This window comes from Diaporthe citri, assembly GCF_014595645.1.
Source record: "Diaporthe citri strain NFHF-8-4 chromosome Unknown scaffold_1, whole genome shotgun sequence".
NCBI classification, from domain to species: Eukaryota; Fungi; Ascomycota; class Sordariomycetes; order Diaporthales; family Diaporthaceae; genus Diaporthe; species Diaporthe citri.
The window spans coordinates 2,773,597-2,794,676 of NW_025064846.1; the positions used below are offsets into that span (position 1 = coordinate 2,773,597).

The window sequence follows — 21,080 nt, forward strand, 5'->3', positions numbered from 1 at the left end:
GCTTGGCGTCGCATTGGCGTCTGATGGGCATATTCATCGACAGCTGCCATCCGAAACTGAAACGCGCGAAAACGCGGGGAGAGGAACAGGGCCACTCGTCGGAGCTTTTGGCTTCCGCGCCCAAGAGGGGAGGGGAGGGAACAAGGGTCGTCAGGAGGCCCGGTGCTATGGGGGAGGTCAGGTTCTTGGTCTCTGCAGCGTGGCACTTTTTGCGGAGCTACATACCTGGGGTGTTCCAAATCCAGCATAGGGAAGTTGACGACTAGGAAGTGATTGTGCCCTCAAAAGTTTATTCTTCAGAATGTCTCCCGTTCACGTGTCCAAACTGAGTAACTGGGCCCTCAGCTACATGGGGCGAACATAAGTGTGAGAGGAACACTTCACACCTGTGAGCAGAAGCACAAAGTCTGGGATAAATTCAACAGCTTCTTTGTAACATTCTGATACGCCGATCTTTACAGTCGGTATCTGGATTCGTTGCTACAGCTTTTCAGCAGCGGACCAATGCTTGCTCAAGTAAAATTTGGAAGGCATCGTCGGTCGGGCTGTCAAATTTGCGTTGATTTCGAGCCAACTTTGTCCTCAGATATGTTGGTGGGTCATATAAACTTGCCCCATTTTGTCCCAATGAGTCTGTGATCATTGTTGGTCATGCCCTTGCCAACCGTACCCCCGTCTCTATCCCTACGACTTTTCCTCCCATAAGTGATGCCCGGCCGGTGTAAGGTATTTGACAAAAATAGAAAAGTGATGGAAAACGTTTAATGGCGAGACTGTCCCTCTCACAGAATTCCTTTCCCAGAATCGCAGCGCACCCTCCCTCCCCTATGGAACCCTTTCTGCTCTCCTTGGTTCCCTGCCACCCACCATCAATACTGCTCCACAACCGCGTGGAACTCCGGTCTCACCAGCTCCGAAGACCCGAGTGATGAAGTGCTGTTGAAATAAAATCCGTCAAAACTCCGAATACCAGGAAGAGGGAAGACGCCGCCTGAGACGAGAAGCTCAACCGCCCCGGTCTAGCAACTCACCTGCTGTGGCTCACGAGGTCACTGGGCCGGCCACTGACGCCCGAAACCGACCCTACGGGGCTACTTCCGCTCGCACTGCCCGTGTCAGCCACCGCCGCGGCCCGGCCGTGTGCAGTCGAGTCGGGGACCACTCCTCCCCCTTCTCCTCCTAGTACCACCGCCCCTTCATATTGTCCTCCTTGCCCTGCTGGGGCCGCGGTACCCTCGTCGTCCCATGTGACCCTGATCGGTGCGTGGTTCTTGGAGAAGCGCTGCTCGTTGAACCAAAGCTCGAAAGTCAAGTCCGCGGCGCCGACCACTGCCCTGACTTCGTATGTGCAGTTGTACCAGCGCGCGCTGCGCGAGAACAGGGCCCGATGACTCCTCTTCTGCTTCACAAGCTCGAGGTCGCTATCCCGCACACCCGAGAGGTCTGACCTGACCGTGCAGAGCTGTTTCGCGCCGGCTATTGATTTTCGTGTCTCGTTAGTCGACTTTGTCTTCTTTTTGTTCCTTCTTTAATCTGCTGTATGCGTGGGTGGGTCAGAGCCCTGGTCGGGGTGCCTTACAGTCTTTCATGCTGACTGGGAGAAACTCCTTTTCGCTGTGAGATATCACTATGACGGAGTCCCAGTGCCGTATTGTGCTCCCCTTTGCTATTTTCTGGTTAAAGATTGATATTATTGGCACGTTTGGATCTATATCGTCGCCCTGTGGGTGTACATGTCGAGTCAGCGAGATCAACTCCCATCCGAGATTCTTCTGCTTTGGTTACATACTTTCCTGATAAGCCAGTCTATTTGGCTCATGGCGTAGACCTGACCGTCCAAGGGATCTGTTTTCAGCTCCTCCTGGAAGTGTATTACTGGGTTATACTTCATTTTGCACATCACGCCGTAGCTCGCCCTCGCCTTTCGCATGGCAAGCACGGGCTTGTCGCCGCTTTCGAGCTTTTGTAGTCGGTCAAGAATCAAGCCCTTGACCACGACTAGTTGAGGATCATGTGCCTGTACGATGTTGATGTGAACTGCATTCGGATGGGGATTGAGCGACAGATCTTGCTGCAGCCGGTCTCGTACGTATGCGGAGCTGCCGAGCCCACCCGAGAGTATCAAAAATCGCTGTTGCTGATGTCAGTAACGACATAAACGGTGCTAGCAGAGACTCTGCGCTTACAACTTGGGGATTTCCAAATGCTTTGACTCGGACAAAGTCGAGCTGCTCCCTGATCTTCTTGAGCATGCTGTTGATGTGTGGGTCGAATATCGACTGCATGTCTTCCCTGCTCGAACATTAACATCAGCTGTCACCGTGGTTGAGAATGCGCATGCCACTCACCTCGTCAACAAAAATCTACCGGATTCGATGCCGGCTCCCTCGTGATAAAAGTTATAGCCAACACCCTCCATCGGCAGCTTATACACTGCTGAGTTGTACACGCGCTCCCCGAACTTGTGCTTGGCCGTCCTGAATTTGTCGCTACGGACCAGCTTCTCGATGCAGTCCGGTGGCAGCTGGTCGACCAGTTCGGAGAATGGAAACACCCTGTCCTCGACCAGGTCAAGAAAAGCGCGGTCTATCAGGGTCGAGCCGATCCCCACGCCGTCGACCTGCGTCAGCTGCTTCAGCGTCGGGAACGGCTCCCTGGTCTCAACCACCTGCATCAGGGCGAAGTCTGTTGTTCCCCCACCCGCGTCCACCGATAGGAAGATGTCGTCCTTCTCAAAATTGATCGCCGTCGACTTAATCGTTGCCACTGCGGCGGCCTCGGACTCTGTCAGGTCCACGGTGGCCGCGTGCCTGGGGCCTTCGGCGCCGAATCCCGCGTTCTTGATGGCCTCCTTGAAAGTGTTGATTATCTCGAAGCTGCGCCATGTTGTCGGCACGCTGAAGAGGAACTCGACGGCGAGGTCCTTCCACCCTGTAAAAGGCCCGATGCCGGTCTGGTGCTCTATCGTCGACTTGACGTGGACGTAGACCTCGCTGAGGTAGTCCGTGACAAACTTCTGGGCTTGGGCGACAGACTCCGGGGCACCTTGAAGGCCCTTTATCTGTGCCTCCAGGAGATTCATTTTGTCGAGGAATATCTTGAAGAACTCCCGACGCTTCATTTCAAACTCATCATCGTCCTCGCAGATGAAGCCCCAAGAGGTCGGCCTCTCATCCCGGCCATAGACCAGGCACGTGTGGACCTTCTGCTCGTTCCTTGTTGAGCACCCTGGCCAGTTGTAGATGACTTGTATTGGGCTCTGAAGAGCATTAGTAGCCTGCGGCCGGGCCCAGGCCACGCCTTCTTGTGTGTCAGCCGGGGAAGAGTTGTCCGAGGGAGGATGGAGACCCGCCTGTAAATGTCGACCCCAAGTCCACCGCCACAATGATATCTGGCCTCGTGCTGTGCTCCATCTTTGCTCCTTATGCATACGGGGGTATCAAGGGTATCTACCGGACATGCGAAATGGCACACTTTGAGAAGATGAAATCAAGGAAGGCAGGCAGGCAGGCAAGCAGGCAAACAGAAGCAGTGTGACCAATGTGCACGTCTCGGCAGAGCAGTCCTCGGAGGACAGGACTCGGGAGGTAAAACAGCAAAGTCGGCAGTATATAAACGTCGGTGCAACACGATTCGCTGTGCTACCGCTCCGGGCGCAGGTGTTTGGGTACGTAGACGCCGGGGCACCGGGTGCGGTGAGGCGCCAATCACTCACACCCCTTGGATGTCGGAATCGAGATGAAGTTCGCCAGGGTATGGAGACGTTGGAGCAGGGCCAGCTCAGCCGCAGGCATGGCGATTCTAGCGATTCTAGCGGCGGGTGCCAGAGGAAGCCAGGGGTCAGAACTCTAATATTAAACAGCCGCGAAGGAGGTGGTCCTGGACCCTCAGCCCGATGGGGAACCGGCGCCTCGCTCGACTGCCGGCGACAAAGGGACGGACGGTCTGGCTTCAGCTGGACGGCAAGAGTCGGAGTCAAAGGCGCCCACAAGCCCTTGGAGTGACGTGTCTGTCAATGTAAGCAGCCCGCGAGGATCGTGTGTCGTCGGAGCTGAGGAGGGGGTTTGAGGTGAGACCCAATGCCAATGGAGGTAAGACGTCAAATCCTACCGTTTCCACACGCACGTTTGTGGCACAGCCGGGCTGGCTGCCGTGGGGGGGGGGAAGGAGCGCTGGGGGGGGGGGCGGGACACCCCATGCAGCTGAAAACGCGCATGCTGATCACTTGGGACTTTCGTTGAGGATATTAACCCAGGCTCGCCAGAGCTGCAACGATGCTCGAATCGCATGACATGTCAGCAGGTGGTCCCCCCTCCCCATCACTCCATCAGACATGACTGCCGTTGGCTACGGAGGGAAGTTGGTGATGGTCGAAGGATTGGCGGTATGTGATTGGACTGTGGGGCAGGCGAAGTGCGGGCCACGGGCAAGCAATCCTACCCTCGCTCTGGAGGAAAGAGCCACCCGTGGATTGGCCGGGGAAGAGGGAAAGGGGCGCTTCTGTCAGCCCTGAAAGACAACAGGACCCTTGAACCTCGAGGAATAAGTGTCACTGCAATTCTTCTGCCTGCTCGGCCCACTGGTTGCTATTCCGGGTGGCACAGCCCTTCTGTATTTATCCCATTCTTAAGATGCCAAACTGCACCCACCAATTGAGCACCCCCACATATAAAACTCGTGACGACCTTAGCATCTTGTTTAGTATCTCCTATGGGGCAAAATTACACTGCTGAAAGCGACGATCCAGCGTACAGGGAGAAACACGTGTACTAACTAACGTGCAGTCCACGTTTCCAGGACGCAAACGTGTCCATCACTGCGGTAATGATCTGCACCAAGCGGATGCCTTCCACAACGGCATGTTCACAGTGAGCGCAGAACCGCCTTGTGACTATCGAGCCCTGCCTGGTTCCCTTGCATCTGATTGCACATCGTCGCCTTCGTAGAGGGACCTGTCCAGCAGCTTTTGCGGAAGGACCACACCTTCCACTTGACCAATAGATAAATCGCATGGTCTCTCTGACAAGCACATGGAGTAAATTCTGAGATTGTCTTCGTCACGCACTCTGCGCCCATGGGCCGATCCCAAAAGTACTTTGCTACAGATCAGGTCAACGCGGTGGAGACTTATTTTCCACAACGCGCTCGGCTCTTGCTCCATATTCTCGGTCCTTCAACACTAGAGCTACGGTAGTTCTTGCGGAGGAGCAACTTCAATCATAGTTGAAGGTCATTATTAGCCAGTGTTTGCAAGTGCTCTACAGCACGAGAGAATATGCAGCATGGCATGTAGATAGTACCGTGGGTTGCGTTTCTGCCCTCGTGTCCTCCATAGCGCCCTGAACTTGAAAAGTACAGACGAATCATCTCCGTCGCCAACAAAGCAGTCCATCAGCTGGAATTCGTCCAGGCACCACTTGAGCACTCCCGGCCCTCTTCAAGTTTTGGCGTTTCCTCTTCCACCACCAAGGTTATTGTCAAAGAGCCAAATGAGACGAGTCAGAATGAGGGCCACTTTTTGCTTGGTCAGGCGCGGCCCAGACAAGCAAAGCGACCCTGTCCAAATGGTGTAAATGCCGCCGCCTTTCCAATGCCCACTTGGAGCCCATCGCCACTTTGGCGCGAAGACAAAAGCTAGGAATACGTGTCAAGCCATTCCTACCCATGCAGATCCATTGAGGTTGGTCGAAGAGAAGTACAGTTCAAGTGTCACCCATGCACTTCAAGTTCCTGCGCAGGCAGTGCGGACAAGCCAATTGCACAACATAGAAAACGTGCTGTAGTTGTGTGTCGACTGCCCTGTTTGTTCTTACCCAGTTGCTATATATTTGGCAAACGCCAGTCCTTCATCAGGAAATCCTACCCAAGTGTCAGATTGAGAGACGGGCCAAAACAGGTACTCTGACTGCGTCCTTGACTCGGTATCAGGTACAATGCTGCGACAAAGTTAGGAGCTTCTACACACTTCTCCTGCAGTCTCATATGACTTTCGCCAGACAACCATTCTGGATAAACGCAATAAAAGCCGATTACTTCAGTGCCTTAGGATACTTAACAAACATTGCTATCAGGCAAACGGGACACAATTGATGCCCGATTGCTTACCTAAACAAACGCCCAACAAGGGATCAAACAAACTTGAACAAGTTCCATGCCCTCTCCTCACTCTTTACTTTTAAGATGGAAGGAACAACCTACCCACGCTGTGTTCGCCAATCTTATATTGCGTCTCAAACTCATTGAGAACTACGACAGTCAGTCATACGTCCTGTTGACGCACCACAACTGCAGCGCCCAGGAAGCACTCGTTTGCCGCGGAATACTTCACCCTTGAGCAAGATGGCAACATCCACAAAGCCCGTCATCCTCATTCTCTCCATCGGCGAGAAATGGATGCAAGACATGTGCGACGATCCCACCAGCTTCGGCGCCGGCCTTGACCACCTCTCGAACTACGCCGACCTCAAGCGCGCCCGCACAGCCAAAGGGGCCCTCAGCTACCTCGACAAGAACGCCGCGTCCCCGCCCGACGGGATCCTCGTCACCGATCCCGGCGTATCACAGCCCGGCAACAAGGCGCTCCTGGACCGCGTGGTGGCGTACGCGCGGGCTGGCGGCACCGTCGTCATGAGCTACTGCTTCTCCAGCAACATCCGCATGGACGATCTGGAGGACTTCTTCAAGCAGGCGTGGGGCCTGCCCTGGCAGCCGGGCTCCTACCACCGGACGGACCTCACGCTCAACGAGTCTGCTTCGACCCTGAAGGGGCAGGTGGCGGCGCTGCAAAAGATGTACAGCCAGAAGGCGGTGTTCCTGAAGAGGGTGCAGCGCGAGCACGCCTGGTATCTGCCCACTGAGGACTCGCTTACACAGTCGTTGGTATTTGCCCCCGAGCCCGTCAATCAGAACGAGACTGCTGTGGCCTTTGCACCTTTTGGTCAGGGCATGGTCGGCTACACGGGAGACGTGAACATGGAGGTGGGAACCCAGAAGGTTGTGATGCGAATGTTTGGTGGGCTTTGAGAAAAGAGGGCTGGGATGATGAGATCGACATAGATGTGCATTTGATTGCAGAGTAATCAGACTGGCTCTGCCCGGGATTTCCAATAGCACCATGCTCAAGTGTGTGTTCGACGATGACCAGAGTGGTGTGACCGTACTAGTGCGCCTCACTGGCATTCAACGGCCAGCCACTGGGAGATAATTTGCTTCAATGTCGCAAACGCGCCCTGGCCTACCGAGGAGAACAATAAATTTAGTCTGCGCCGTGGCGAACCATCATCTGTTCGTTTATTGGTGCGCTTTCTCTTGAATTAACTCTAAAGTGCAGTCTGGTAAATTCCTGTACGACAAATTCCACCAACTCTGCAGAGCTAATAGTGCCTACCGAGAGGGAAAAAGCACTCTTTACAGAATTGTGAACACTAGCGAAATCAAGCAGTAGTACTTACGTCAACTATACAGGAAATCCTGATACTGTGACAGTCAAGTCTAGATACAGCTCGGCTATACCGCTATCTGCAGTAGCTCCTAAGCATTTGAAATGTGCATTCCATCAGCGCTTGAGCGTCAGCAGCGGCTTACAAGCTATATATAAAGTTTAATCTGTGTTTTAAGCATAATACTATAGGTGCTCTTATAACGGGTCTGTGGGCTGCAGTGCCGCTGCGTAGCCGAGAGCATATGCAAAGCTGCGGGACCGAAGAACACCACCACGTCCGGGTGGGAGGAATTAGTGGCCAAACCGGCCGAGAGATCATGTAAACAACAAAACCCGGTTGAGGCTCCTCAAGAAAACACGCCGTGGCCACCATTCGGACAATGCGAAGAGACGTCTGTGTTGTACATCAAGCAGATCTGCCGTATCCCGGATGGAGCTGCCCTAGAACCCGAAGTCTGTGCGTCGGGTCTTCAGGTCGTGGTCCAATCGCCTATCCAACGGGTTCTGCTTTACAAACTTTAAAAAGTAAACAACTTGGCATCCTAACCTTTGTTCTGATCTTTTTTATACCTTTTTATCATTCATCGGGTTCTTGGCCTAAGTATGAGCGCCGAACATGCTGAAAGTTGCATCGTCTAACAATGCCGACGGATGCAACTTTCATAACTATGAGTTGCGAGGCTGATGGGTAGTATTAATCTCGAAATTGGTGTTCGGTATCAACGCCGAAGAGAGTAGCTATGACATCGTCTAACTTTACGACGCCGGGGCATGGCGATAGATTTACATGATCATGAGTTGCGACGGCACCTTTTACTACTTGATGCTTCAGCCTCCGCCAAGTTTTGCTCATCCACTCTTGACTGTTGAACCACTGTGTAGGCTCAACAAGTGTTCTCGTTTCGGCTCAAGGCTCTTTTCTTGGCCGCCGTATTCTTGGCATCATCCGTCGTCTTAGGAATCCCCAGTTTACCAGATGTGACTGAGACGGAGGCCAATTTGTTCGATCCCTGCGAGGAACCCTCAACTCGCCACTTTGATTTCACCGTCACATGGGCCCAGAACGCACCGGATGGCGTCGAGCGTAACATGTTTATGGTCAATGGCCAGTTTCCAGGCCCCAAATTGGAACTCATCCAGGGAGACAACGTGGTCGTCAAGCTAAGGAATTCCTCACCCTTCAACACGACCATTCACTACCATGGTGCATACCCAGACCCAAGAACTCATCATAATGGAAGACGGTTTGGCTGACTGGCGATGACTAGGTATTGAGATGTTCCAGAACCCCTGGTCCGATGGCACACCTGGCATATCTCAAGGGGAGTCGTCACAACAATCAGGCGTCGACACGCCCTGCTTGGATTCCATCTTGGTTAATGGGAAGGGCAAAGTCAATTGTTTGTCCAGGGAGCAGCAGGCAGCCCTCATCACTCCTAATCGGCAGATGCTTCTGAGCCTTGTGCCGGGAACAGTATTGACAGACAAGTCGTGTGCTCCTCCTTCAGTGATTACGAAACTGGCTGCCCCGGGTGCGCCACCGCCAAATTACGCCGCTATCCCTCCTGAATTCTTCAACGGTTGCAGCGCGACAGAAGGCTCCATCGAAGTCATCAACGCCTCTCAAAAGTCCGCAAGTGATGAAACTTGGGTCATGTTCGATTTGATTAGTTCCTTGTCTCTTCAACAGATCCAGTTCTCGCTTGACGAACTGACCATGTACGTGATTGCTGCTGACGGTAACTACACCGAGCCTGAGGCGGTGCAGTCACTCGAAATCTACAACGGGCAACGGTACACGCTTCTTGCCAAGCTCGAGCAGCCTAAAAAGTACATGATGCGGATCTCGGGTACCACCTGACACCCAGATGATCTTTGCCAACGCGCTCCTTGATTTTCAGATCCTCGGGGAAATCCAATCGACACAACCGACTATGCCATACATCAACGAGGTTGGTCAAAACACCACGGCCAACGTCAAGGTCCTCAATCCCAACGCGATCAAGCCATACCTCCCAGATACCATTCCGAAGGCTGCGGATGTGACTTACAAGTTGACCACGGTCGTCGGCGGCCAGGTCATCTACTGGGCGTTCAACCAGACAATCCTACCTCTGGAGACGGAGGACCTCAGCCCCCTCCTGTTGAGCCCTCAGCCAGGCCGCCAGGACAACCACACCATCACGAACCCCCCGGGGGGCGTGTGGGTGGACTACGTCCAATCACGATTACAGAACCATGTTTGCGCCGCCGAAACACGAAAAGCCTGAACTGATCACCAACGGCTTGTATGACAGAGCCAACCATTTATTGAAACTACTTAGTCATTAATCAGCATACCATGGCTTATTTGTGGATGACATTTTGTCCTCCCCTGAAGCCTCAACCACACTCTCGAGGTACGATCTGAAACTTGAAAACACAGCCGAGGTGGCTGCTCCTCCGGAAGAATTCTTGACACAGCACCACTCCAGTTCCGTGAATCGCTCCATACTCCCCGCAAAGTCTTTCATGGCTCTCTGGAGGATCTTCTTCTGCATCTCGTCCCCGTTTTCCAGCATCTCGAGGTACGCCCTTTTCGCCTTCTGTACCAAGTCCGGATGCACCAGCCACAAGTCGTCTATGTCTCTGTTGCCAATATGAACAACTCGATTCAACAGCGGCATGGCTGTATCCCAAGCTTCCGAAGGTTTCCTATACGGATCTTCAATTTCCCGCGGGATCTTCAGCATTTCGAAGGGGAGCGCGATCCAATCCTCGGATAGCCACGCCACTTTGTCCGTGGCAAACAATTCGGGGTCGAGAAAGTATCCGTTGTACACTCCCTCTTGCATGTCGTCGCCACTACCAAAGCCATTGGTGATGCTCAGAAACCCTTTGTAGTCTTGTGTCAGATGAGTTTCCAGACGGCTCTCCAGCTCGGATATTTGTTCTCTTGTTGCCGGTTTCTTAAACATTGTCTCTGGGATACCGCCGCCCATTTCTTTCCAGCGCCGTAAGCCGGGGCCAGTGAGGGTGTTCTTCTCGCCAATATCGAGCAATTCCTTCAAAGTCTTCGATTCGAGTCGGTTCTCCACGTATCCACGGCTGAGGCGAGCAGAAAATGCCCTGACCAGGTTTTCGCCCTTTGACCTGAGCTCTTCGGCACCAATTCCAACGGTGTCCGCGAGCAAGCCACAAATGTAATACGGCCAGAGCTGTTCGGCTACCACAAGAGCATCGATCAGCCTGCGACTCCATCCAGCGGCAACCATCTTGACCAAATCCATGCTGGTCGCATCAAGGTCAGAGACGCTGAGACGGCGGCCCAAGTCTTCAGTAGTCTTGGGCACTTGAGCGCCACTTCGCAAAGACATTGTTCCTGGCTGGGCCTGAATTGAGAGTCAAAGAAATAGCGAGAGCTTTGACAATTGTGCCAACTGGGTATGGAGTACCGGCGTTCCCACGAATGGTGGCCAGGCACTTCTCCAGGTAGTTGGCATCGAACGTGATTTCCTGCGTATCCTTAGCATCACAATTGACAGTGAACATCTTCGAGAGCAAGACTTGGGGAAAATAAATAACTTTCTCAGAATCATCCTCGTAGCTCTCTTTCACTTCGTCTGCTGCCTGCCGTACTTTCTGACCACTGAGCCCTTGGGGGACTTTTCCAGATGCTTTCCAGGCCACCATAAGTCGCCGGTCCGCCCAACCAAATTGTCCAGTCGGTGCTCCCTCCTGCATACAGAACGCCTACCAGATCACGCGCAGACTCAACCTCCCCCAGGACAGCGAGTTCGGCTGCAGACCTGTATAGGTCGTACTCGACCGTTTCCAGGTCTCGCTCCCGCAGGACGTTGGCCGGATCAATGTCGAGAACCATGGCACGAACTGTTTGCACAATTGACTTGTCTCAAAGCGAAGATGACAACAGTGACTTGTGTCTTCAAAGTAGAGAACTTGGCCTTCGTTCTTTATACGTAATGCCTCTGGATCTGCGACTGGTGCCTGATCTCTGCAGGTAGTAAGCAGCGAGATGGTTAAGCAGGGTTAGGAATTAAATCTGGGTCGCCCCGATACCATTTCAAGTACGTACCCATAACTTGCTTCACGAAATCCTCCTCGTAGTATGCCGTATTGAACACGGCCGCCGGGGTCATCTGGTCCCTCCACGTCCAGACATGGTTGCAGAGCGCCGGCGTGATCGTCTCGCCGCCCAGCCAGACGCCCTCCACCGTTATCTTGGACCCTTTCTCACCATCAACCACATACTCCCTCTTCAGCCACTTTTCGATGACACCGATGCTACTCAAAGGTGGCGCATTCTGCGGCGGCATGCCCTCTGGCCGCGGCATCATCTGGAGCAGCGGCACGATGCGCCTCGCAAACGGCGCCGTGGCCTGGGCGACGCTGACCGCCTCGCCGTTGCCGGCGCCGTACGTGGCATCGAACTCGCGCGTGATGGCGTCGGAGCCCCTGACGCCGCCCGCGGCCGTAACGGGCTCCTCGATGAACACCAGGCCCGGCAAGATGAACATGCCTGCGCCCAGCTCAGGCCCGTCCCCCTTGCGGCCGCCAGCTACTGGTCTCGCGGTCGGTGGGAGTCCCATTGTTCCGCTCCTGGACGTCAGATGGAGTCCGTGATGGAGCCAGAACCGGTGAACTGTTCAGATCAGTTGTGGCTGTACATGTTGGGCTTGCACTGCGTTCTATTGACGGAAAGGGAGTCTGCCAGCCTTCATCATTCTCTTCAGAAACAACTGGATTGGATGGGTTACTGTTGGTCTCGGCAGGTCCGTCGGAGATCGCGTCGGAGGAAGCCACTCGGGGAGCACTGTGGTAGAAGGCGTGATACCTCTCGATGGACCGGATGTGGATCGGGATAGCCTCGACCTGACTGGGAGTGTCTACAATTCAATTAGGAGACGAAAGAGCCAAAGGTAGGTCAATTGGAGATCCTCATCACGCGGGTCATTTCTCGGAAGCAAACCGTCAAGGAAGTTAGGATAAATGAGTTCCTTCTAAGCAAGTTCTTCACGTTCAGAGGGGGAACTAAAGGAAAGGGCCGAAGGATATAGTTGTGAGCTGAATCAAATTCTGGGATCCAGATGAGCCTCGGACTTCTGGGCGCGATGCCTTTCAGTACCAATTCTTGGGATAATAACTTTGAATTACGACGCAGGCTGACTATATACTTGAGGTAGACTGCAGGATAATAGCATTGATTGGAGCGGTGGCCTAGAGGCCGCGTCAGGAGGTGACTCCAAACATTGCAACGGTGGCCAGCGCCAGCTCACACCATCTCACGCAGAGTTCTGCCTTGCCAGCCTTCCCACACACGCAGCTATACGGCCAGTATTCCCACTTCGGGCAGATCCAGACAGCTTGCGACGTATCAAGGTGAAGCCCCTGCAGCACAGCCCGGGCTCGGCCTGCTTCCTGGAGGGCTTCACTCACCAACTGCATATGACTCCTTGCTCCAATTGGTCTACTTGAGCCCCTCAAGTTGAAGATGGCCAGCGGCACAGCACAAGCGCCAGAACCGTCCAGTACTACTCTCGACTGAATTGACAGTTCAGATGGAAGGGGGCAGAAGAGGGGTGGTGACCCTTGGAGCTCGTGATATTTGAATGATACTCCCTGGTCTGTGATTGGCATTTCAGTTACTCATGATGTGTTCAGGTAATTCTGGAATTCATCAAGCTTACAAGTCAAAAACGTAGGCCTTGCTGTTCAACTCAAAGTTCTAAATTTTTGCCTTACCTTCCGATTGTTTGCCAAATATGCCCAACATCAAGGCGAATCAATCATTTGAACAGGTTGCGTCACAGAATCTTGAACCCCCCCCCCCCTTTGGTCAGGCCTCAGCTGTACCATCCTGAGGAAAACATCGCTTCATGACAACCTTGGTTCTCTCATTATTTAGGGCCTCTGTAGCTGTGGCCCAGGGGCGGTCCATCTACTTCTAGTCCCTCGGAGACTGCTACACCTGACACATCATGCGTACAAGCTCCGAGAAGGCCGAAAACGCCCGCCGCTGGACATGTGGTCCTTGATCACGGATGGACCGATCACCTTGCACGTGCGCACCAACAGCGGCGTTCATATCTACACCTAGGTAACCTTATAAACGCGACAGGTCACGAGATACGCAGATGCACGCTATCTTCCTTTCCCTTTTCGAAGCGCACTTCTGTACACAGCAAAGGCGGCCAGTGCAGTGTTGGCCGCGATCACAGCCCGGTACTTCAACTGAAAAGAGACCAGCAAGAATGACCAGTCGCAATTGTTCTTTCCTACGGTCGATTCCGCAGATCGCACCGTTGTCGGTCTGTCAAAAGGGGAGAGTGCGGGTGGGGCAAAGTCAACAGCTGAAAGCCCACCCTGGTTGTTCAGCCAGGTCTTGCATATCGCTTGCATCTTGCATATTTGCACCTGACCTGTCACTTCCCTTTCCAGTCCTTGTTTACCCTTGAGATATGTATCGATATCAAGTCAGCAACTGCCGTTACTTGGCGTTAAGATGTTCTGACCGCTCAATTCCCAGTCAGAACTCCGGCCGATTCCTTCCGTGAAGCACAACTGCTCGAAACGCCACGGACGGCATGACCTCATTATCTACTACCGCAGCGCCGAACGCTCCTGCTGCTGCCCCTGCTGGGGACGCGGCTGCTTCGATGATGGCGGCGGACGCACCTGTCGAAATTACGACGACCGACGTCGGTCTCGTGGCAGCGTCGTCAAGTGCAAGTGCCGTGGTATAAACAGGTCTGGTATCTAGTCCGCCTGCTCCATCCCCACCGAACACTTCTGTCTTTCTTAGCTTGACATCCTTCTCGGATCCGGCGCCGAGCACATTCAGCAGTTCAGCCTTACAACTTTCTTCGTGTTAAATAGTATCTGCCTCAAGTATACTCCAAAGTCCCACAACGCCCGGTACTTCCGCCACTATCATACCAGACACCCGGATCACCAACGCCTCGTTCCCTGCAGCCCCGGCCTCTATCCCAGGCAATAGGCTCAGCAACGGTGCCGTATTAGGGATCGCGGTAGGGTGTCCCATTGCAGGGCTGATCATCGGCCTGCTAGCCTCCGTCTTCATGCCCGGAAAGCGCAAGAGACCCGCCGCGGGAGAGGAGGTCGAGCCACCCGCCGGGGTCAGGAGCCCCGATTCCCGAGCCGCCATGGCCACGCCCATCGAGCCGGTCGCGGGTGTCTCAGACCTGGACCAGTTCCTGTCGGTGCCCAAGTCGGACAAGGAGTTGGAGACTGAGCTGGAGCGCCTGGGCCGTCTGATCCTGCAGCACGTCGAGGAAAACTATGTCACGGGTGTGAGGCATCCCAGAGAGCCGCTGGACCTGGTGCTATGGAATCTGGGCCTTCGCAGCGGGGAAAGCACGGTGCCCACGACCGGTCAGCTGGAGGCCATGGCCATGGATCCAAATAAGCGGGTTACAGCTCTGCAGCATATCATCGCGAGGGTTATATTCGGGAGCCTGTCGGTCAAGTGGGCTGGTAAAATATCAATGCTACCGCCCTCGGTTTCAAGCTTGGTGCAAGAGATGCCGCCATGCGAAAAGGACGTGGGCGACCCTGAAGGTATTTCCCGGGACACCTCCACTCTTGAGACGCAGACGCAGGTCAACTGACAAGTTCGCCAGCCATCTCCGTTGCCCTCACACGCTGGCGCCAGCTCACAGCTTTTCTGCTCCAGTCAAGCGTCCCCTACTACGCAGTAATAGACCTGCGGGCAAGACAGCTCGTCAAGGAGATGAATCGATTTCTATGGGTCTTCGTCGACGAGAAGAACCGCAAAGACCAGGAACATAATCTGAAGAACGTTGTAACCGAGTGCGCACTAATCGGCCATACCATCTTCTCCCAGCCGGAAGATTTCACATGGGAGTTCGGGTCAGGGGATGGCAGATACGTCGTGGTGTGCCCGGGATTGGTGAAAGTAAGCGACAGTCAGGGCGTCAGGTGTCAGCCGGAAATGACGATCCCTCCCGAGTTGGATCGCGTGTAACCCGTTGATGGGACCGGTGTGGCAGGGGGGAAATACCCAACGAAACGCAGTATTACAGTATTAGACAAGGAAATCGATAGGCATGGAGAGGGGGAGGGAAAATCATGAGAATTAGGATCGGGGTCCACATAAATTTGATCCTCGCCTTTGTAGACCGCCGTCTCGGGTCCGGGTGTGGACTGAAGCCTGCCGTGATATCCACTTGTTCTCGCGAAGGAATGAATCCTAAGGACCCGCAGGGACCGGGGCCACGGGACCGCGTGGGAAAGCAAAGAACTTGCTGCCCAACCCCACGAACGGTGCGGTGGCGGTGATGAGGAATTGGAAGCCTCGGGTTACAGCGTGGCCGCAACAAGAAACAGCGAGAAAGCAGGCAGCCGAGCCACCAGTGTCCCGTTTGAGCCCGCCAGCATATCGTTAGTCCGCCTTTTGGGGAACCACTGCGCCTACCTTTGGTAACATGCAGGAGGACCTGTCACCTGAGTGGGCCGCGCGCCGGCAAACAAGCGCAAGCGCAGCCCGATTGCTTGCTAGTGCTGTTGTCTTTTGCGCGCGTTTCTCCCTCCCTTGCATTTGCGTGCGCTGGCTGACCTGCATGGCGTGCCGGGCTGGTTTGTGCTGACTTTCTCCATGCGTAGACAATGCTGCTCGCTCTGCATGCCAAGTGGCCAATGGCCTGCGAGCCTGCCCGCGTGCATGGCCGCAATATATGGCCTGCCTGCCTCCTGCGGCCGGAGCCCCTCCATGCAAGCCCACACACCAATGGAGAAATGATTCGCCCTTGTTTTTCTTGGGATCAAAAAGGTCGGCTTGTGAGAGGGCGTGGCTTTCCTCGGGCCCGACCCAGCCACGGGCATCGAAAGACAGATGACAGAACAAAAAAAAAGTTGGCACCCGGGTCTTAAAGTCTTACCACCGGGTGTTCTGTCTCAATAAGCGGTCCCCCGCTCCGTGCTGACTGTTTTCCTCCTTGTCACGTTGGCGGCGACAAGAGAGAGCTGAAAAGATTAGGAGTTCCTCTTGCATTTGAAAGGATGGGCGAGGGAGATTGTTGGAATTCCATCGTACAGAGAGTTTACCCGAAGATGCTGTTGGGGAGGGCCAGCACATTTCCGCCCGCGAGCGACCACCAGCCGCAAACCCCCCGTGCCTCCTCCGAGCATGAGGCCAGATCCGAACCTCGGACTTCGACTTCTGACGAGGCTCAGGCCTGTTTCAATCTCGTGTTGATCCTGCGGAATGACACCCAGTATCTCATTTCACTACGAAACGACAATCTTCAGGCCTTCGAGGAGATTGACACCGCCCGGCCGGTGCTTAGCCAGATCAATGGTGCAATCACAGCCGCCACGCGCAGCATTTACGAGCTCGGCCCGTTCCTGGAGCGGCATCGGTGGCCGCCGTGCGAGCCGCCACGGACTTCAATAATACGGCTGAAGAACCTGAGGAAAAGGAGTAGCCTTTCTTCGCCGGTGTCAGGGGCAGCCGCAGCCGCAAGACCGGGCCTGTCTCCAGACGAGTTGTTCTCCTGGACGCTGGCCTTGACCGCGCAGCATACCGCCGTTCTGTCTGCCCTCGACCAGCTGGAAAAGTTCCTCGTCTACGGCTCGGCAGACATCAGCGAGGATGATAGGAGGAGGCATGATGCAACCGGGTCGTGGTGGCAGCAGCGGCACAGCGAGTTCGAGAATGTCAGCCTGATACAGTCAATCCTGCAGAGGCCGAGGAGGTGTTTGCAAGCGGTGCCCTGCGCGTCTGTGACGACACCAGCTGTCAACACAGCAGAGAACGCACAGATTGGTGTTGCTATCACATCATCATCACCATCTGGAGCTATAATGATGCCGTTTATCAACGAGCACGACGACGGCAAGTCGGAGACACTTACCTTTTCCGAGCAATCCGTCGGATCATGGCCTGGCGAGATGATGAGTGGGCTTACCGCTCGTCCAAGGACTCGAAACGAAGGAACCCCTCGAACTCACCCTCACTTGACATACAAACCTTTGGATCTGCGCATCATGGGCCCTGGGCAACCAACTTACCCGCAACCGAACCAAGCGGCAGCAGTGCAGACAGAACGGTGTCCCCGGACCACCATGCCACTCCACTTCAGAGCAGGTAAAAGAAGCCGGACACGGCGCACGAGACACTGAGCACCCGACGGCGCGTGGTATGGTCACGCGCGAACTTCCGCTTTCTCGCTTCAACAGCAGCTCCCGACGTCCCAGGATCACCACTACCCCTCTGCCTCCGCTTGTTGGTCTCCAGGCCTTGATCCCAGAGGTCTCGCAACGGGCGCGATCGGCGACTCTCGACCCGAGCAACTCTGCGCATGCTGTATCACCGCTCTCGCCGTATTCGCCCTTGCTCTCGCCACCGGGCCTCAGCCGACACTCGAGCCAGGTGAGCCTGCCCAGCCCGGTGCAGGCGTCGCCCACCGTAGACACACCCTTCACGCCTCTGAACCAGCAAGTCGCAACCATGTTCGAGCAGAAGACCCTGCCCAGCAAGACCATCCAGCCCGTCATTCACGAACTCGATAACATGATCGCGTCCCCCGCGGATTCGATGCAGCCTGTGTTCGAGCTGGATGTCTCCCCTGTGGGAAACAGCCATTACACCCAGTCACCTTCGCAGCAAGAGGACGATAAGCATTGGCCGTATCTAGCATATATGGCGCGGAAGCAGGCTGTTACCATGTCGAGGTGGTCGGTCCGGCGTTCAAAGTCGACCAAGTCCAAGACAGGGAGTGATAGTTGATCGAAAATGGGCAACCTTGTTGGGTTCAGGGCTGGTGGGTGGTGGGTCACTCCGACTTGTCAAAACTGAAGACGGCTCCACACAGCCAAGCCGCCTTGCCCTTGATTCATGTAGCCCACGAAAATCCATGAAAATATCAACAGGTCCTCACACCGTAGTCGGATATGGTGTAATGGTTAACATCGGTGACTCTCACTCACCAGCTCGGGGTTCGATTCCCCGTATCCGAGGACATTCGTTTTGCCCTCTTTTTGCCTCGCCCATTGTCGCCGTCTTGTGTTCCGTAGGACTCTGGGAAGGGCAGCCCGCCCCAGAGCAACGTCTAGCAGCGTAGCGTGTATGACCGAATCGCTGGCAACACCTTCCCTTGCCAGGCTGTCATCGGCTGCCGCGTTGCCGAAAGACCGTGTGGTCGGTAGGTTTCCATGCGCAGTCATGCAGTGCAGATATTGCCTGACGATGGGTGAATCAGGCGTCGGATTCAGGGGAGTCCAGCATGTGAACCACGGCTGATGTACTACCGGTGTTGTTTAGTCAGTCCGCGAGTGAGTCGAGATCTCCAGGGTGAACCGAGCAGAGTACCAGGTAGGCTAGAGCAGCAAACAGTGTTACCTACCAGCTCGCCCGTGCTGACTCGTGAGTTACGCTCGGAATAGAATACCGCTCAGACGCACAGCCATAGTAGGGGGCCACCACGACGGCGCGTTGGCGTCTCCGAGGGCAGGATGGTTGTGGGGTGGATAAAGAGAGTTGGTACGGAAGAACGCCAATAGAGCGATGCACGGAAAGATCCAGAACGCATCGTGAAACCCGTAGTAAGCAGACCAAGCATGCAGAGTTTGGACGTGCTTCTTCAGCTCCTGCAGCCCGAGATTGCTAGCACGCGGAGTTGGCTGTCCACGACAACGAGTCTGACCACGTTCGTGCCCGGAGCGGACCGATTAGCGAATGCTGCGGCGGCGTCGTTGGGGGCCGTTGCAACTATGCGGGACAGACTCTGCACTGGTAGTTGCGTGTGTGTGTGTGTCCTCATACCTGCATCCAGCACGCCTCACCAACACGAGCATGGCGTTAGGTAACGGAAAACACCGTACCCAACTACTCGGAGCAAACTATCGACTTGGCGCACTGAGGCTCGAGGATGGCCTGAGAGCAGGAGGGGTCCGGCGGCCGCATTGCACGGCCCGCTGCACATGGTAGTCCACATACTATCGCAAAAGCATTGATTGTTTTTTCTGCAGCGGGAGAAGTGTCGGGTGTTCACTGCGGGCCGCAATGCTGCAATGTGACACGCCGCAATGCACGGCGGTTCCTCCGGGAGGCGATTCCTGGACCCAAAAAACTCGAATTGAACTAACAAGAGGCCCTTTGTCGCCAATGTTTCTCGGAGGAGACGGCGAAAAAGGAGGTTGGCGCGGGATGGCATCTGACGTCTGCCTCAATCAGGGCTGGAAAGTTTCACGGAACATTGACGCAACTGTCGAGCTAGTGGTGAGCAGTGATGCCATGAGGCATTGGATCATGCATGATGTTTAGACTGGGCCTGCCAAAACGAGCAGGCATTGGTGTTGGAACCCATCAGCATGACATTGGGTGACGTGCCGCTGTGCTTGCCAAGGACTGTCAGCGCAAACCGCCAGAGGGTCTGACGAAAGGGAATCCCAGGGTCCTTTTGGGGGGAAACCTGCAAATGCAGATCTGCACTGGGCTGGGCTGGGCCGGGGTGTCGTGTGCGGTGTCTTCAGGGTTGCCTCCAGGCATACCGTAGATCATGGACCGGTATGATGGGTCCTTGGATGCAAGCAAGCGCGTCGGGAGTGGAAAAGTGCTGCAAGGCACAGGTGAGCCCCAGGAGCCCTGGAGATCGTGATGATGATCGCATGCCCCCAGGGTCAGGGGGCTCCACGCCAGCCAAAAATAGGACGAGGGGACGGACAAGAGAGAGACAGACGGTGCATGCCGCATAGTCAAGACCCGGAGGCCTGGACGATTCCGTCGATGAATGAGGTCCCCACATGGCCGGTGGCTCTGTTGATTCGCGGGTGTGGGACGGACGCGAGGACGGGAATTAATTCACGCGTGGACAGGCTCGGGAGCAGACCTCGGAGTTACTGTACGTGCAGTGTAGTTCAATCAAAGGACTCAGTGGCAGGGGTAAAGGGGGGGGGGGGGACAGGGCAGGGAGACGGAGCAAATTCTGATTGCCGACGACGGTGCCGAAATGCCATGCTGTTGTTGCTGTGTGTGCTGCCCGTTGTGCCCGTCCAGGAAGCAGCGATCGACAGGGGCCGACGCGATTAACTCGTATGCTGCACCACAAAAAAAGAATGTGTTCAAGGACCTTCAACCAGGCAGTCCAGGTAGTGTGCAGGTCTGGGCAGCAAGAAAGAATACGAGCAGGGAAGAATGTTTCCCTCGGCTGGACGGACACCAGGAACACACGCGCAAGTTCCGAGAGCGGTCGCGAAGATGACAAGAAGCGCATGGCTGCTCCGGTCTTGTTCCGCTGTCCTTCCAAGCTTCGCCACGAAATTGAAGTTGTATAGCTCTCCATAGTATTGTCATGTATGGCATGATTGCTCGGGAGCATCGCCAATCCCAGCGTTGCACCCAGCCAGCTGCACCCACCCCAAATCTGGTTTAACCATGCACACGCAATCGCTGGAGCGACTGGAGCGACTGCAGCGACTGGAGCGAGCTGCTCCGTCAGAGAAACGCAATCCGGGCAGGTGGATGGGTGGTGGGAACCTTCCTGCCCTCCTCTTTGTGGGTTCCAAGAGACCAAGTGCTTCCGGGCAGGGGGGTTACGGCCCCAGCGAGGCACCTACCTGCCTTCTCAGGTACCTGCCCCAGGTACATGCACGCACTACC

General features: G+C 55.0%; 6 protein-coding genes and 1 non-coding gene across 7 annotated transcripts; 4 read left to right on the forward strand and 3 right to left on the reverse strand.

Moving 5' to 3' along the window:
- Nucleotides 1-1,027: 1,027 nt before the first annotated feature.
- On the reverse strand, nucleotides 1,028-3,794 carry INS49_000719 (uncharacterized protein; the record flags this gene model as incomplete). Its single annotated transcript, XM_043161556.1, has 6 exons — nucleotides 1,028-1,476; nucleotides 1,580-1,721; nucleotides 1,790-2,131; nucleotides 2,187-2,292; nucleotides 2,349-3,300; nucleotides 3,716-3,794. The coding sequence occupies 6 exons, from the start codon at nucleotides 3,792-3,794 to the stop codon at nucleotides 1,028-1,030; spliced, it is 2,070 nt and encodes a 689-aa protein (XP_043030062.1).
- Nucleotides 3,795-6,339: 2,545 nt separating this feature from the next.
- Nucleotides 6,340-9,302, forward strand: INS49_000720 (uncharacterized protein; the record flags this gene model as incomplete). Its single annotated transcript, XM_043161557.1, has 3 exons — nucleotides 6,340-6,978; nucleotides 8,324-8,645; nucleotides 8,710-9,302. The coding sequence occupies 3 exons, from the start codon at nucleotides 6,340-6,342 to the stop codon at nucleotides 9,300-9,302; spliced, it is 1,554 nt and encodes a 517-aa protein (XP_043030063.1).
- A 73-nt stretch (nucleotides 9,303-9,375) lies between these two features.
- Nucleotides 9,376-9,711, forward strand: INS49_000721 (uncharacterized protein; the record flags this gene model as incomplete). The annotated part of the gene is made up of 1 exon (XM_043161558.1): nucleotides 9,376-9,711. One exon carries the CDS (start codon nucleotides 9,376-9,378, stop codon nucleotides 9,709-9,711), a length of 336 nt encoding a protein of 111 aa, XP_043030064.1.
- A 57-nt stretch (nucleotides 9,712-9,768) lies between these two features.
- Nucleotides 9,769-11,303, reverse strand: INS49_000722 (uncharacterized protein; the record flags this gene model as incomplete). Its single annotated transcript, XM_043161559.1, has 3 exons — nucleotides 9,769-10,711; nucleotides 10,785-10,936; nucleotides 11,178-11,303. The coding sequence occupies 3 exons, from the start codon at nucleotides 11,301-11,303 to the stop codon at nucleotides 9,769-9,771; spliced, it is 1,221 nt and encodes a 406-aa protein (XP_043030065.1).
- A 91-nt stretch (nucleotides 11,304-11,394) lies between these two features.
- INS49_000723 (uncharacterized protein) lies at nucleotides 11,395-12,030 on the reverse strand (the record flags this gene model as incomplete). Its single annotated transcript, XM_043161560.1, has 2 exons — nucleotides 11,395-11,435; nucleotides 11,517-12,030. 2 exons carry the CDS (start codon nucleotides 12,028-12,030, stop codon nucleotides 11,395-11,397), a joined length of 555 nt encoding a protein of 184 aa, XP_043030066.1.
- Nucleotides 12,031-14,520: 2,490 nt separating this feature from the next.
- INS49_000724 (uncharacterized protein) lies at nucleotides 14,521-18,209 on the forward strand (the record flags this gene model as incomplete). The annotated part of the gene is made up of 4 exons (XM_043161561.1): nucleotides 14,521-15,019; nucleotides 15,082-15,377; nucleotides 16,655-17,127; nucleotides 17,678-18,209. 4 exons carry the CDS (start codon nucleotides 14,521-14,523, stop codon nucleotides 18,207-18,209), a joined length of 1,800 nt encoding a protein of 599 aa, XP_043030067.1.
- A 158-nt stretch (nucleotides 18,210-18,367) lies between these two features.
- On the forward strand, nucleotides 18,368-18,439 carry INS49_000725. Its single transcript has one exon. It is a non-coding gene; the product is annotated as a tRNA-Glu (tRNA).
- Nucleotides 18,440-21,080: the final 2,641 nt, after the last annotated feature.